Source organism: Paroedura picta, chromosome 5 (genome assembly GCF_049243985.1).
Source record: "Paroedura picta isolate Pp20150507F chromosome 5, Ppicta_v3.0, whole genome shotgun sequence".
Lineage (NCBI taxonomy): Eukaryota > Metazoa > Chordata > Lepidosauria > Squamata > Gekkonidae > Paroedura > Paroedura picta.
The window spans coordinates 15,258,736-15,274,882 of record NC_135373.1 but is presented as its reverse complement, the minus strand read 5'-3'; the positions used below and the strand labels follow the sequence as shown (position 1 = coordinate 15,274,882).

At 52.0% G+C, this 16,147-nt stretch overlaps 1 protein-coding gene across 11 annotated transcripts in view; it reads right to left on the bottom strand.

The window, feature by feature from the left end:
- Nucleotides 1–4,446: 4,446 nt before the first annotated feature.
- Nucleotides 4,447–16,147, bottom strand: part of CLASRP (CLK4 associating serine/arginine rich protein) — a 29,853-nt gene continuing 18,152 nt past the window's right edge. For 7 of the 11 annotated variants that reach the window (XM_077336618.1, XM_077336619.1, XM_077336613.1 and 4 more), the window contains 10 exons: nucleotides 15,806–16,027; nucleotides 13,674–13,928; nucleotides 13,388–13,567; nucleotides 13,218–13,257; nucleotides 8,151–8,211; nucleotides 8,001–8,059; nucleotides 6,653–6,699; nucleotides 6,421–6,503; nucleotides 5,505–5,529; nucleotides 4,447–4,659 (listed from right to left, as the gene is read on the bottom strand). In XM_077336618.1, coding sequence (XP_077192733.1) covers nucleotides 4,617–4,659; nucleotides 5,505–5,529; nucleotides 6,421–6,503; nucleotides 6,653–6,699; nucleotides 8,001–8,059; nucleotides 8,151–8,211; nucleotides 13,218–13,257; nucleotides 13,388–13,567; nucleotides 13,674–13,928; nucleotides 15,806–16,027 — 1,015 coding nt within the window. In that variant the 3' untranslated portion in view covers nucleotides 4,447–4,616. Of the gene's footprint in view, nucleotides 4,660–5,504; nucleotides 5,530–6,418; nucleotides 6,700–8,000; nucleotides 8,060–8,150; nucleotides 8,212–13,213; nucleotides 13,258–13,387; nucleotides 13,568–13,673; nucleotides 13,929–15,805; nucleotides 16,028–16,147 lie in introns of those variants that run through there. The other 4 variants (XM_077336621.1, XR_013230922.1, XR_013230923.1 and 1 more) reach the window with 4 other exon arrangements.

Here is a 16,147-nt window from a genome sequence, read left to right as displayed (position 1 = left end):
CACAGATTTGTCCTTTGGGCAGTAACAGTGAAATGCCACCACATTCTAAAGGAACGTACTTTATTTTTGTCGGGTCTTGTCATTTTCCAGCTTTCACACCCATACATGCAAAGGGGAATACCATGGCATGAATTAATTTGATCGCCAGCAACACGTCTTTTCCCTTAAGGACCTTTTGCTAGCTCCTTCGTGGCCGCCCTTCCCAGTGTCCGTCTCCTTCTGACTTCCTTGTTCAGAAGGCAGATGTGTAGGTCCCCTGACTAAGAACTAGACCAGGGGTAGTCAAACTGCGGCCCTCCAGATGTCCGTGGACTACAATTCCCAGGAGCCCCTGCCAGCGAATGCTGGCAGGGGCTGCTGGGAATTGTAGTCCACAGACATCTGGAGGGCCGCAGTTTGACTACCCCTGAACTAGACTGAAGCCTGCAGCATGCTAGAGGCCCACAGGATTTGCAGGGTTTGGTCAACGTTGACTCTTTAAATACCATATCCCTGAAAATCTTGTTTGGCTCTTTGGTGTGCTCCTGGGCTCTAATCGTAACTGTTATCCTGGTTCAAACCAATGTGACTGCAAAAGGAGACTCTTCCCAATGGAGGGGCAAGAATGTTGCCAGAGTTTGAATATGCTGCAGGAGAGCTGCAGGCTGCTTAAATAATTTAAAATTATGCAGAAAAGTTGTTTCTCTTAACAATAAAAACGGATCCTTTAAGCATCCTGGTGCTCTGCTGTTTATAGAATCATAGAATCATAGAGTTGGAAGGGGCCATACAGGCCATCTAGTCCAACCCCCTGCTCAACGCAGGACTAGCCCTAAGCATCCTAAAGCATCCAAGAAAAGTGTGTATCCAACCTTTGCTTGAAGACTGCCAGTGAGGGGGAGCTCACCACCTCCTTAGACAGCCTATTCCACTGCTGAACTACTCTGACTGTGAAAACCTTTTTCCTGATATCTAGCCTACATCGTTGTACTTGAAGTTTAAACCCATGACTGCGTGTCCTCTCCTCTGCAGCCAACAGAAAGAGCATCCTGCCCTCCTCCAAGTGACAACCTTTCAAATACTTAAAGAGGGCTATCATGTCCCCTCTCAACCTCCTTTTCTCCAGGCTGAACATTCCCAAGTCCCTCAACCTATCTGCACATTTCTGCACATTCAAACTCTGACAACTAATGCTAAGTCATAGCAGGGCTTGCAGACAAACCTTAGGGATGCACTTCCACTTTGCCACACTGCTGCTGTGCTCTGAGGGGACAACACACACAAATAACCCAGTTGTGAATGTCATTTTTTTTCAAGAGCAGAACATACCTCGTTTGCCAGTTTAATGTGGGCAAGAGGACCGAAGTGCATTGGGAGGGGGGGGTTGGACAAGCTCATCTGGGTCCCTTCCAGTTGTGTCTCTCTTTGATGGTACTACAAAAAATGTGCATGCCCCCCTTTCTGGCAGGGGAGAGAGTTTCTGCGATCCTATCCCACCTCCCATGCATCAGCTATGAAGTCTTTGGGGCAAAGGCAAAGTGCAGAAGGGGACGCTACTCTAAATCTCCAGATTAGTGAAAGTTGCTTGTTTACTAGTTTAGTGTGGAGAGAACTGCAAGCTGCCCTCCCCCTTACGAGACATGCCCAGCTCCATCACCCAGAGCACACAGAAGGTGATGGTGGGGGGATACCAAGCAGTCTGTGGCCCAATTATTCCAATACTAGGGGCAAAGCCCATTGTATCCAGTATTACAACGGGCGCTAGAGCTTGACGGTGGGAAGAGGAAGGGGAGGAGTTGTCTAGTCTGTAAGGGTATGGGGTTTAATGTGTGTTGTGTTGGAGGTTGTGGTGGTGTGACAAATGAGGGCATGGATGTGGAAATATGGATGTCAAGAACCTGTGGTGTGAAATGTTCGTTGAGTGTGGGAGAGGACTGACCTTCAGGAATTGTGGCATAGTGGTTACAGATGAGCTTTCCAGAGCCATGTCCTCAGATATGTGAAGGGAAAATCAGACTGGAGACTCTTCTTAGGGAGAGATTACACGGCAACCAATTCCTCCCAGTTATGCATCATTTCTCTTCTTGTGTGAATTAGGCCAGACACTGAAAAATCCCCGTACACATGGGGTAGTCACAGTACACAGGTGTTCACCCTGCTCTTTCTGTCTCCATTTTTTCACTGTTGATAAAAAGTCATGTGCCCACATGCTTCTTTCATGGTTGCTCCTTAGAAGAACCGGATTATTGTACCCTGTTGTTTACTACCCAAAGGAGTCTCAGAGTAGTTTATAAATACCTTTTCCCTTCATCTCCCCACAACAGACCACCTGTGAGGGATGTGGGGGGTCTGAGAGAACTGGGGCCTCAGGTGTCTCAAAGCAGTTTCCAATCGTCTTCCCTTTCTCTCCCCATAGCAGACTCCCCATGAGGGAGGTGGGGTAGCGAGCCTCACATGGAAGCTGGCAACCCTAAGAGGATGTCTCTCTGTGCACAACAGTCTTGACCTTAGTAAGGTTTTTTTTATACTGGTTTTTTATTTGCCAGGCCACAATTGAAAAAGTCACCTCTGTTCCCATGTCTCTCCAGCCATTTACTTGTTCACCATTTACAGTTTCAGGTTGTAAATATTCTTTATTTAGATCTTCCTGCACTTTCCAGACTCACAAGACTGATGCTGATCTGTCTGTTGCTGGTAAGGCCTGGCCATAGCCCAGGAGGAACACACCTGCACCACTCACTCCCAACTGCAGCCTGCAAGCCCCTACCATAGTAGAATCATAGAGTTGGAAGGGGCCATACAGGCCATCTAGTCCAACCCCCTGCTCAACGCAGGATCAGCCCTAAGCATCCTAAAGCATCCAAGAAAAGTGTGTATCCAACCTTTGCTTGAAGACTGCCAGTGAGTATCCAGAGTATAATGATCCGCTTTGCAGGCAACAATGGCTCCTTTGAAGGCTGCACTCTGAGGCATTGTACGATTTTGAAGTCCCACCTCCAAACCTCCAGGAATATTTCCAACCCAGGGGTAGCCAACCTCCAGGTGGGGCCTGGAGAGCTCCTGGAATTACAGCTCATCTGCAGAGTATAAAGATCAGCTCCCCAGGCAGAAAGGGCTACTTTGGACAGGGTTGTGATGGAGAAGAAACATTTAAGGTTTCCCACACAGGTTGTTGAATTGAAAGACTTGAGGCCCACTGCACAGGGTTGCTGTGCAGATGAAACAGGAGACAAAAGAACCTCCACGACAGCATCCAGTTTTGTCTGCAGAATGTGCAGTGGCCTCAAATCTGCAGAGTTGTAAAGAAGAAATACACATGGCTTGGCTGTGTCCCCTGGCCAGAGCAGTATTTTAAGTGAGAAGGGGCTTTTCTGTGGCCTCCCTGTCAGCCAACTGTTTGGAAGAAGGGGAAAGCCGCCAGGTCAACCTGGAAATGTCTGCCACCCAGTGGATCTGTCCCGCCTTATCTGATGACAGTCCTCTCTCTCTCTCTCTCTCTCTCTCTCTCTCTCTCTCTCTCTCTCTCTCTCTCTCTCTCTCAAGGGCCATGAGGCAGAGGATGGAGTAGAATCATTCTCTGTTCCTCCAGAAGGCTGGGCCAGAGCCAGCAGGTTGCAATGAAATCAAAAGAATCTTCAGCTGCACTTCCTGACAGGGCAGTTCCTCAGTGGTGGGCTCGTGGCCTTCGTGGCCTTCCCTCATACACCCAGGTAAAGCCAGTTGTCACTTCAGGGTCAGGAAGGAATCTGCTTCCAGCCCAGACTGACCCAGAGATCCGTGAGGTTTTCTGCTTTCCTTTGCAGGGGTCACAGGGAGAGGGGGAGGGGGGCAGTTATGAATTTCTGGCATTCTGAGCAGGTTGGCCTAGATAACCTTTGAGGATACCTTCCGGCTTTTTTAGCTTTTCATCAGATTCCACTGCACTCAAACTCCCCTACTTCTGCCAATTCAGGTGCAGCAGGTGCTAACCCAGAGAAGTGTTCATACCCCGACAGCAAGTCGCCAGAGGCACAGCACTGAACACACTTGAAGCTGCCTTATCTGGCACCAGGCCCTCAGGGTCAGTATTGCCTACTCAGACTGGCAGTGGCTCCACGGGGTCTTGTCTCCTGCCTGGTTCTTTTAAGAGGTGTCGGGGATTGAACCTGGGACCTTCTGCACGCCAAGCAGAGGCTCTGCCACTAAGCTGCCTGAGAGAGATTCAGCGTGGCAGTGGCTCTCCAGGGTCGCAGGAAGAGCGAGGTCTTTTCCATCCCCTCCTGCCTACTTTTAACTGGAGAAGCCAGGGCTTCAACTGGCAATCTTCTGCATGCCAAGCAGGCTCTACCACTCAGCCACCGCACTCTCAGTGGAGTGACACTTGGATCCTCAAGGCGCTCAGATGTACAGAACACAGGAATCCCTGTGCAAGTTTTCTCCAAAGGGAGCAAAAACAATTTAACACACGGCCCAAAGGCTCTTAAAAAGTCACTTTTTTACAGGGGTTTATTTTCTTATTTTAAAACATCTTGAAAACAGAAGAACAGCAATGTACAACGGTGATTACACAGTGGAATTACAGGGAGGGAGGGAGGGAGGGAGGGAGATCCGGTGAACCAAGGGAGGTAGCCAGTACACGCACCGTGCCCAGGCCAAGTCTAATGGCGGTAGTGGGGGCTCCGGGATCGGGACCGCGAATGCCTGTCAGGAAGGAAAAGGAGAGGCCAAGTCAGCAGCAGGAAATAGTCAAGACTGGGATTCTCATCCTCGGTTTTCTATCACTGTCGGGTGGATGCTCCCTTCAGAGATTGCATCAATATTTGGTTAAGCCAAGTCCGTGCAAACCCCGGCATCTGCCTTCTCCCCCCACCCACACAAAATGCATGATGACTTTAATGCCGACTTGGGCTACCTGAGATGCTCAGCGCAGGTGTCTGGAAAACACACACACACCCCAGGGCCAATGAAGGCATGCCTGCCGTTTGAGCATCAAGGATAACAGAAGTCAGCCTTAAAGTACCATTCCTTCAACAGGCTCCATGTCACTTATTCAGCTGCATGGGATGTATGTTTTTTCAAGCGACTGTTTTATGATTTTAAATTTTAACATTTATTGTGTATGTTTTTATGTTGGAAGCTTCCGCGAACCAGGAGTACCAGAAGGGGAAGGAATAAATGAATAAATAAATAAAAATAAAGTAAATTTTCAGGAACGCCAAATTGTTTCAGCTCCATGATAGCTAATGGGGACCTAATTTTCGCAGCTTAGCAGTGGGTGCTTTTTTTTTTGAAGAAAACCATCCAAGTCTTTGGGTTGCCAAAGAAGGTGCCCCCAACCTCCATTGTTTTCCAAGGAGAAGAGGAAGGTGCTTAAAGGGATCTAAGTCCCTTTAAATGCCTTCTCTGCTTCAAGCTAAGACTTAAGAGAAGGGGAAAAGGTCATACAGAAGGGTAATGCCGTGTTCCCTGGATTCTGGTGCCTCTGCCAACAGGCCTACTACTGCTCTTCCCCAGAACAAAGCTGTGAAAGCAAAAACATAACTTACCTCCTCGAAGAACTATATTCTCGACCTGAAAGACAGAAAAGACAGACCCACACATGGTCAAGCTGTGTCCCCAGCATCACGCCAGCTGGCCTAGCTCAGGGGTTGCCAACCTTTTTCGAGGCATCTTGGGATTTCAAGAGAGAGTGAGTGAGCCCCGCCCACAAAGGGCTGCCATGGGAGATGGTGCAAAACCCAAAATGGCAGAGCTGAACCTAAGAAGACTCCCAAAGAGGGAAGAATGGCAGCCTGAGAGAATGAAGGCGGAGAGAAAAGGGAAAGGCCGAAGGAGGACAGAACTACTCTGAATCCTGCACAGGAAACCTTTCCATTTGAATGAGACCAGCCAATGAGCAGTTTGGCCTCATAAAAGCCCTTCCTCATTTCTGAGAAGCTTGGCTGGTGCCATAGTATGGGTGAGGACCATACTGGGAATCTCTGGCCTGCTTCCAAGATTCTGCTTCAGAAGGTTTGAGGTTTCTCACCACAGCCAGAAAGCAGAAAGGAAGGCGTCCAGACCAAAAGGGTGGCGGCTGTTAAAGAGTGGATCTAAAATGGCAACCAAGAACTTGTGTCAAGCAGCAGGTGTAGAAGGATGCCATTATTCTTCTACAATGGAAACTGCTTTTTGGGTGCAAAGGGTATACAGCCGTCGTTTACAGACACATCAGCGGATGCCTCTAAGCCAAAGCTACTCTTCAACCAGTTGCGTCCCAGAGAGAACAACAGGCCAACCCACCCACTGGATGGGGAGCACTCAAGGGGCACAGGGTGCTTGGCCAAGACAGCACTAGTCTCTCACGTGGGGCTCCCAAGTCCCACAAGAAGTCTCGCTGGGAGAGACAGTTCTCCAAATCCCCTCCCTCTTGGGGCTCCCTCCCTGCACCTGCTCAGGACACCCTCTGTCCCGGATACTCACTGTAGCGCGGGGAAGGAGACCGGCTCTGACGGCTGTACTGCCTCTCCCATTCCTCCCGCTCCTTTTCTCTGCGCTCCCGCTCCCTGCCGAGAAAAACACGGGAGGGGGAGGGAAGAGCGGGAGGGAAGGGGGCGTGTTAAAGAGGCAGGTGCTCTGCCGGCCCCCTCCCCGCTAAGCTCCTCCCCACCGCTTCATGCCGAGAGGATGGAGAGAAAACCACAAGAGGCATTACTTCATCCTGATCTTCCGAGCCATGGCACGCAACTCATCTTCTCGCTCCTGGAAGAGAGAAGGCGGGACGCCAATCAGCCGAAAGAGAGGGGGCGGCAAAGCCGTCTCCGTTCCTATGTCCCTGGGTGTCAGCTATGGTTTATCAGGCTACTCTTCACTTGGAGTGGCCCTCCTGGCATCAGAGGTGGGGCCTTTCCCATCGTGGCTCCCATTCTGTAAAACAGGCTCCTGGAAAAGGTGAGAGCCCCCCTCTCCTTGACCTGTCTGTTTGTCAGGGAATTCAATGGGATTTGAACCGGGAGACATCTTTTTACCGTTTCATTTTAGGCTTTAACTGAAAATGTCTTCAAAAATTATTGTTAGGCCTCTGTGAACCACAAGGAAAAGTGGGGATCTAAATGTTTTTGAGAAATACTAGTGCCCTGAAGGGGCTCTGGAAAAAGCAAACGGTGGCAAGAAGCCCAGTAGCCCACACTGTGAACAGTCTCTTGGGTTCGGCTCTGAGGACACCTCCCCTTCTGCAATTCAGATACATTATGCAGGGTGGAATTCTGGGTTTGGAAAGGGCTAGATAATTCTGTGAGCAACTGGCAAGGCTGGTGAGGTGGAGAACCTGCAGATACTTTTCTTCTCTTGAACGTACAACTGTGCTTCCCACCAAATCAGACCAAATAATCCCCTCTAGCACTTTCGGCGCCTGCACGGAGCAATGCCCTCACACCCTCCCCTCCTGGGTTGCCACAGACATGGCTGGAATGTGCTGTTGAGTTGCAGCAAGCCTGTGGCAAACTGGAAACCCGGTAAGAGCCTGCTTCGTGTAGTGGTTAGGAGTGTGGACTTCTAATCTGGCAAGCTGGGTTCAATTCTGCACTCCCCCACATGCAACCAGCTGGGTGACCTTGGGCCAGTCACAGCCCTGATGAAGCTGTTCTGACCGAGCAGTGATATCAGGGCTCTCTCAGCCTCGCCTTCCTCACAGGGGGGTCTGTTGTGGGTTGAGGAAAGGGAAGGTGAGGTGGTTTGCTACTGCTGGCCTCTGTGCACAGAGACCCTGGACTTCCTCAGTTGTTATTACCTGGATGGACCCTACTTAGCTTCAGAGAGCTGACCAGATCAGGCAAGCTGGGGCTATCCAGGGCAGGGATTGGTGACCAGACTGTGTGTTAAGAGATGCAAACGCCGACCCAAATCTAGCCATCCAGGTCTTGCCTCAGCCCGTCCACTACACTCACTAGATCACGATTATCATTGCTTCTTGCTGCCAAATCTTTTTGCCACGCGCAATTTCTTCTGCTCGCGGAGTAGGCCTTTTTCTTCTGATTGAGGGATTATCTGGGCTTGCCACTTACCTGTCGTTCGTGTTCCTGCTGCATCATTTTCTCCTGGGCAGCTTTTTTATCAGCTTTAACTGGAGAGGGAGGAAAGGAGACAGGTGAATATAGGAAGGAAAGAGCGAAGGAGAGAGGATTCCCCCTGCCTGCTGCCCTTGGGATGCTTACACTGTCGGTTAAGCGCCTTCTGCATACGCAGCTTCAGTTTCTCCTGAGGGGTCAGCTTTGGCTACAAGACAAACAGAACACTGTTAAGGGTCTGCAGTCCCAGGCCAAAGGACAAGCCAAGCAGACTGGCGACACACACAGGAAAGGCCTCCGAAGAGGCGATCTTAAGAATAGTGAATATGGCTGCAAAGGAGCCAACATTTCGGCAGTAGCAGGGAAGGGCAGCACCAGGGGAAGGAGCAGGCTCAACTCATTATCCTCCCCCAGAAAGCAGTCAGAAGCGCAAAGGTGATTCCCACAGCAACGCATATCACTGTACTGAGGTGACAACTGCTCGTACCATGGGGCCTTCCCCGTGGTGGCCCCTGCCTTGTGGAACAGGCTGCCTGAGGCGGTTAGGAAGGTTCCTACTTTCCTGGCTTCTTGCAAACTGTGCAAAACGGAATAGTTCAACAGGTCTTTCCTATGCAGATAGTGTCCCTAATGAGTCACACATTTGCTTAGATAACAATATAGGAAGTCTGGTCTATACGATGGCATACACCTTGCTGGAAGCTAGATCTGACTTTGCAGTTTCTGCATCATTTCACATCTCCTGTAAATACATAGGCTTTGTCTCAGCTCTGCTTTCTTAAATCTCTGGTTGGTTGGACCACCCTCATCCATATCGCACCTGGCGACTGTGTTGACTCACTCTGCACAATCCACCTTCAGTCCCAGTGAGAAAGGAGGACAAGAAATAACAAGCACCAATAAGGCAGCCACCCAGAGTCCAGCACACCTGCTGCAGAAAATACAGAGGGCAAGGAGGACAGCCCAGATGAGGAGGTTGGAGCACCTTCCCTAGGAGGAAAGCCTGAGGAGGCCAGGGCGTTTCTGTTTAGGGGGGGAAATGACTTTTTTGGGGGAGGGGGGGACGAGACGACACAAGGGAGACATGAAATTATGCATGGGATAGAGAGAGCGGACGGGAAACTTGTTCCCTCTCTCCCCAAATGCTAGAGCTCAAGGGCATCCAACGAAGCTGATGGGCAGTAGGTGCGTTATGGAGAGGGCAATTCCAATGTGGAATTCTCTGCCAGAGAGATTAGAGAGAGACATGGAGGTTAAGTCTATCCATGACTGAGGGGATCTTCCAAGTTCAGAGGCATCGAGCCCCTTGGCCTCTATGGCCTGTTGTTGACCCTCGTAAGAAACTGGCTGACCCCTGTGAGTCAGGATGCTAAATGACTAGTTACATCCACTGGGGCTCTTTCTTATGTTCTTAACTTGGAGCTCTTCCCCAAAAATCTCTGCACCCCATCAATTATGAATCTTGGACTGGGCGGAAGGCGGAGCTTCTTTTGTACCCCACTTTCTATTATCTGAAGGAGCCAAAGTGGCTTACAATCACCTTTCCCTTCCTCTCCCCATAACAGGCACCCTGTAAGGAAGGAGAGGCGGAGAGAGAACTGTATCTGGCCCATGGTCACCCAAGCTGGCTGCATGAGGACGAGCGGGGAATCAAGCCCAGTTCTCCAGTATCGAAACCGTCGCTCTTACTCTGACCCACTGCACCATGCTAGCTCTCAAATGGCAGGCCAAACCAGGGGACCACAGGTCCTCTTCCTGGTGGTCTACCTGGGACCCTTTGGTACACTTGGAGCAGGGGTAGTCAAACTGCGGCCCTCCAGATGGCCATGGACTACAATTCCCACGAGCCCCCTGCCAGCGGATGCTGGCAGGGGCTCCTGGGAATTGTAGTCCATGGACATCTGGAGGGCTGCAGTTTGACTACCCCTGACTTGGAGTGTGGTCTGGCCCAGCAAAACACGGACTTTGGTTCAGCAGACCTGCACAATCAGGGCCTTGGAACAGAGTGCTCCTGAGCAGGAGGCACGGGGATGTCACAAGGGGGTGTGAGACAGACCGCAAACGCCTAAGACTTCGTTATGAGCAACTCAGGAAGAAATTAATACACTCATTGTTGACGGCAGCCAAAATGCAAACTGGGTGCAGATGGACGAAAGTTTCCAGCCAGGAAAGTTTGGGGCAACAAAATCTGTGATGCTTTTAACGGGAGCAGAAAAAAAAATAACTTCCCAGATAAAAGGAGGGGAAAGCTCAAAATCGAAAGCACAAATAGTCCAGGAATACTTCCCTCCCTTGCCGTCCTCTCAAGTCCAATATGACATCCGACAATCAGGGGGAAACACAAAATCTTGTTGCCGTTTTATGATCCAAGGAAGACTGCAGAGAGCAAATTAGATCTGATCTAATTGCAGGCATCCCATCCTCGGGATCCCGACCAATATTTATAAGGGTCCTTTCCTGGGTGCAGTCTGCATGGGACTTTTAACCCACTCCAAATTTCAATTTCAGCCAGACATAGAGCATGTGCACACGCGCGGCCCTGCTTCCCTCTCCCCCCCCCCCCCCACAGTAAGAAGCTTGCCAGGCCGCAAGCTTGTGGCCTGGGAAGTTTTTTTACTGTGGGGGGGTGAGGAGAGGGAGCCACGGCCCGGTGGTTGGGAACCACTACTCTAAAGAACTATACATGGGGTGGACACTGTGCTAAAACAGAGAAATGGACTTCATTAAGTGGGATTTCCTTCCCCTCTGATATGACAGATGTACACAAAAGCCAGTGTGGAGATCCTTGGGCGAAAAGCTCCTCCCAGCACCACCACCCTGAGTCAAACCCCTGCACAGGGTTGTGTGCTTTGGCTCGGTTCGGCTGCCTGAAGCCCGAAGCAGCACGCAGGAGGCCAGCACTGCAACATGGAGAGGAGAGCCACTTGGCTTGCGCGCCACTGCCGCCCAATACTCTCCGCGGTGCTGGCTGCCTCAGGCTTTGGTGATCACCAAGGCAGTCGAACCGAGCCGAAGCCCACACCCCTACACCTGCAATTTGGGCTCAAGGCTACCGATGGATCTTGCCGACAGCAGCACTGACCCCTGGCACAAGAGGTTGCTGGGAAGGCACTGTGCTTAAAAGGAGCAGATGCCCGGGAACGGTAATCCTGCCATTACTCTGCAGTCCCCCGTCTTTTCTGAGCCTGTAGACGCCTTCGGCATTCTGATATAGCCAGCTACAAAATGGCTGCCCCAGGAAGCAGAATCAGATGCAAAAGGGCCACGGCTGCAGCTGCAGCAATGCTCTTAAACATCCGTGCCCTGACTAACTGCCAATGGCCAAACCGAAGCCTTGCTGGGCAAACCCCCCACCAGCTTTCTAAAAATATTTGGCAGGAAAAATGTCAGTAGATAACGGGGTGCTCATGATGGGGACTGCTAAGTTAACAGATGTTTCTCTCCAAAATTGCTGAAGGCCTAAGAGAGGGGGATCTACAAAGCAAAGCGCTGTCTGGCGTCTGACCTACAATGAGGCAGCCAGAAAAAGGACACTCCTGTGCATTCAAATCCTGGCCTGAAGCAGCAAGACCGGATTGTTAGGTATGTCCGGGTGGCTGGGCTCCCTCTGCGGGCGGAATGTGAACCTGGGGGGCCTTCTGCTATTCAGGAACGAGGCTGGCCCTGCTTAACCTTCTGTGAACTTCCCCTCTTGCGTGTGGTGAAAAACAACAAAGAAAGTCATGTCAAGAAAACATGCCGTTGTTCCACAAGCACAGGCAGGAAAGGAGCCTGTTCTAGACTAGAGATTTGAGACTGCAGGCCGATTGCGTAAATAAGATAAGGAGAGCTCAGTCAGAATTCCCTGGAATCTTCCAGCAGCCCCGGCTAAACAGCAATGGGTTCTTTTGCTGAAACCTGCTGGGATTTTTGCCAGCTTCCGTAAAACTGGAGCACAAATGACTCTTAGGCTGATGACCAACCCAGCTGCATTCCCAAGACACACACACATACCCCCCCCCCCCAATGACTGTCTTAGGCCAGGGTGGTGCTCGTGACCATCTGAGCAAGGCCCTTTTCACATTCTTCAGACATCAGATCCAGAAAGCAAAATTAGCTCAAGATCCTCAGTGTCAATGAGATTGGACTGACCTCTTCCAGGGCCTTCTCAGCACTGGCCCCAGCCTGGCAGAATGCTCTTCCAAATGAGTTCAGAGCACTCTGGGACCTAGAACGGTTCTGCAGGGCTGGCAAAATGGAGCAGTTCTGCAAGGCCTGTGGGTGCAGAAGCTCTCAATGGTAAGACTTGAATGAATGATTGAATGTATTAAATGCAGCATAATGCCAACCGCTCCTGAATGGAAGAGTGGTAAGAGGAACTCAGTGGGTTTTGAGACCTGGCAAAAAAGAGGAGGGTCAGTTCCCCACTGCAAGACTTTCAAGAAGCAAAGTGGAAGAAAGGCGGCTTAGCTCCAGCACTTGGGAAGCTACATTGAGCAGCAGTGGGTTCCTGGGGGGGCGAGGGGGGCTGTCTATGGATTCAGCTCTGCAGATGTGGCCACCTTCCCTGCAGGGGATACTCCACAAACACACACACACCACGGACCTCAGCTGCCCCCTGATTGTCTGCGGATGGGCAAAGCAAGCAACAATGCCATGTCAGCTAAAGGAAAGGCAGTGTCAGAAAGGAGAGAAAGCAAGATCCATGTTTTGGGGCTCGGACCAGAAGACTGCTAGAAATGACGGCTGTTTTTCATGATCCGTGCGATCAGAGTCGGAGTAACGTCAACCAAGACAGACAGCAGGAAACCATCACCCCATTTGCAAAAATGCACCCCCATACCACACAGTGACCCCCTTGGATTTCTGTCTTGGCTACAAAAGTGCCCTCTCAGTTATCTGCCATTGCATCCTGCATGACCCTCTTGGATAAAGTTAAACTCATTTGGAAGAGCATAAAGTTAAAAGCTTGATGTTACACCCCCTCTTTCCCAGGGCCCCAACTCTGCAAAGCTAGCCCAGAAAACCCTCCAATGTCTTGTTATTCCTAACTGGCAACTGTACAAGAGGCTGCCCGTCCTTGTCCAAGTCGGAAGCGACCAATCGTGGGCACCCACATGCTTAAAAGAAGGTTTTTGGTGCCTGTTTTTGCCTGCATCTCTATCGTTCCCCGAGTCTTTTTTTTCCTGCAGTGATGGGCATTTTTTAAAAGGTGAGGTTTAAATTCTTACTGACTTTGGCAGCTCCTGTCTCTTTACCACCGGCAGTCTCAGCCCTGAAGAAGAGGAGTAGGGAGAGAGGCCAATGAGTTAATACATAAACAAACACAAACAGGGTCTCAGAAGCCCAGAGGAGCTCCCAAGCTCATCGTAAGGACAGGAGAAAAGAAAGGGGGATTCACTCACTTTTTCAGTTTCTCCCCTACCGCAGGGGAAGCCGCAGGCCTCAGCGGTTTCTCTCTGACTGGAGAAGCTGACCTGCTGCGGCTTCGTGACTCGCTGTCGCTTCCGCTGCTGCGGCTGCTGCTCCAGTGCCTCCCTCCCCGGCCACTCCACCGGTACCGTTCCCCAGACCGGGAATGGCTCCTGCAGAGAGAAAGCGGTCATGTCAGGGGCCAACACGGGGCTCCCTGAATCCAGGCAGCTAGAATCTCCAGAGCACAAGCGCCATCGAGAGCATTGGCCAACTCGCCTGGATCTACGACGGGAGCCATAGCGCCAGGCCCGCTCTGTCGATCGAGATCGCGAGTGCCGCCGTCCGTCCCGCGAGCCCCCTGCCGAATACCGCCTTGTCCTGCTGCGGGAGCGGGAGTATCTGTGACTCCGGGAGCGGGTATAGCGGCTGGCCCGGTGGTACCCACCAGCCCGGTGGGACCGCGAGCTGGAGCGTGAGCTGGAGGACGAGGTGGTTGAAGAAGTGGAGGAGGAGGAAGACGTGGAGCGTCGCCTGCAAAGGGGAGAGAGGGAACGCTGGCTGCTTGGACAGAGGGCAGGTGGACTGGCAAGCGCGGCAGAGGGGCGATGGGACAGAGGCTTCCCGGTTAGTGTCCAACCACAGAGCTCACGGCAACTCCGGAAAATTCGATTCACACAACCCCCTAACCCTTCCTTCTGTTCTCAGAAACAAGCCCCAATGCTGGAGGAGGCAGCACGGCCTATAAGACCCAGAGGGGCTGTACAGGAACACCAGACTGGGGCACTGTTTTACTGCAAGATCTCACGGCCGGTCAACCGACCTGGTTTCTGTGCCTGACTGAGTGGGGGGAAGCGGCTTTCAAGAAGGCCAGTGTGCGTGTAATCTTGCTTTCTTGTTTGCTGGGGAGAATTCTGTCCACCGGTGGGGCTTGACCCAGCAGAACATTTGTGCGCAGGAAAGGGGCACAAAAGGGGGTGGGGCACGCAACAGACTGTGATTCAGGTGGGCTGCTAACATGTAGCCACCACCTGTCATGTGTGTCTGGATGCAAGTGTCCCCCCCCCCCGCCCCCCAGCAGAGAAGTGCGGTGGGGCGGCCAACTCCAGGTTGGGGAAGGAGCCGGAGGGACCTCACTGGGGTCTCATGCTACAGGATCCACCCTCCAAACCAAACATTTTTCTCCATCTCTATAGGCTGGAGAGGGGCTGTAATCCCAAGGGATCCCTAGGTGGATGTAAAAGAATTGGTATTTGGGAGTGGCTGCGGATGAGGGGCAAAACACCTGCTTCATCTTGCGGAAGGCCCCGGTTCAATTCTGGGCACTTCCTGGTAGTGAAAACTCAGCCTCCAAAGGAGCCCTCTCAGCCCAGGACCAGGCGGAGCTTCTGCCAGTCAGCAAAACAGAACCAGGCAGGCCAAAGATCTCACTCGGCTGCAAGCAGCTCCCTCTCCCCGTGACCCGCAGCGATGCCATCCTGGGATGCAGAACTGGCACGCAGCATTAGAAGTAGAACACCACTTCCTGAAGGCTTCCAGCACTGGGGATTGGAGAGGATTTTAAAGGAGGAAAAGAAGAGTCTCCTTTTACAGGGGCAAAGGACGGAGTTTAGCGGTCGGAGCTCAGCCGCCAACAAAAGCACAGTTGGATAGATTTTCCAGCAACCAAGGCTGGGGGAGGGTTTCTCTCAGCACCTTGCTAAATGTCTTTGCCCCCTCCCCTCCCCTCCCCCAAAATTGCTGCAAAACCGGCTTGTGCAAAACAAGAAGAAATGGCGCATGCTTGGCTTCCCTTGCATCATCTATCTCCATGGCTTTCCATATATAATGGGCAGGGGAGGGGGCTTTAGGGTCACGTGGGAGAGACCAGCAGCATGTGAGGACCACCGCCCCAAAAGTCTGAAGTGGAAAAGCCCAGAATCGGTGACAAAGAAGACCACATTAGTCACGGCACTGGAGACTTTGCGGTTTCAATCTGCAGTAAATCAGTATCCCGACCGTCACGGGAGGGCTGTATTAATTTAGGCTGAACACACAGGGTGTCGTTCATTCTTGTCTATTTGTCCACTGTTTCTAGCGGGGAGCAGCAATAGCAGCTAAGTTTATTGGAGAGCGAGGGCCACACAGATGAGCAAGAAACAGCTCCAGCCCCCCCCCCCCCCGACACTCCTTAGACTGGTCCCTCTCCATTTCCCAGCATTCCACAGAACAACCCCAGGTCAGAAGGGAAAGGGAGTTTCCTGACCGCACTCTGCAGGGGCTGCATGGGGATTGGCTGACAAGAGCTGCCAACAGGAGCACAGGCCCGCCTTCTCGGGGCCAGGAGGGAGAAATAAGAAATCAACCTTTGACCCCGGAACGGTCTCTGCTTTAAGGTTTGGGAAAGCGAGGCGGGCGTGAAAGTTACCGACCGGGAAGAGGCGCTATGACCTGCCGCAGCGCTGCCCTGCTGCCCTTGGCCGGAGCGTGCCTTGCCGAGGGAGGTGGGCTTCCGGGGGGCTCCTCCGGCTTGAGCGGCGGCCGCTTCCTCATCACTGCCCCCGAAGCTGGTGATGAAGGTGATCTTCTCCTCGTGGCCCGGGGAAGGCGAGCGGGAGCGGGAGCGGGACTCCGAAGTGGACTCCGAAGGGGATCTGAAGGGAAGGGGGGAGAAAGAGAAGGTGGTCACTGATTGACAGGAGAGCAGGGTCAGAGGGCTTCGACCGAGCACATGCTACTCTTTGCATGAGGAGCCTCAAGGCCCAACATCTTAG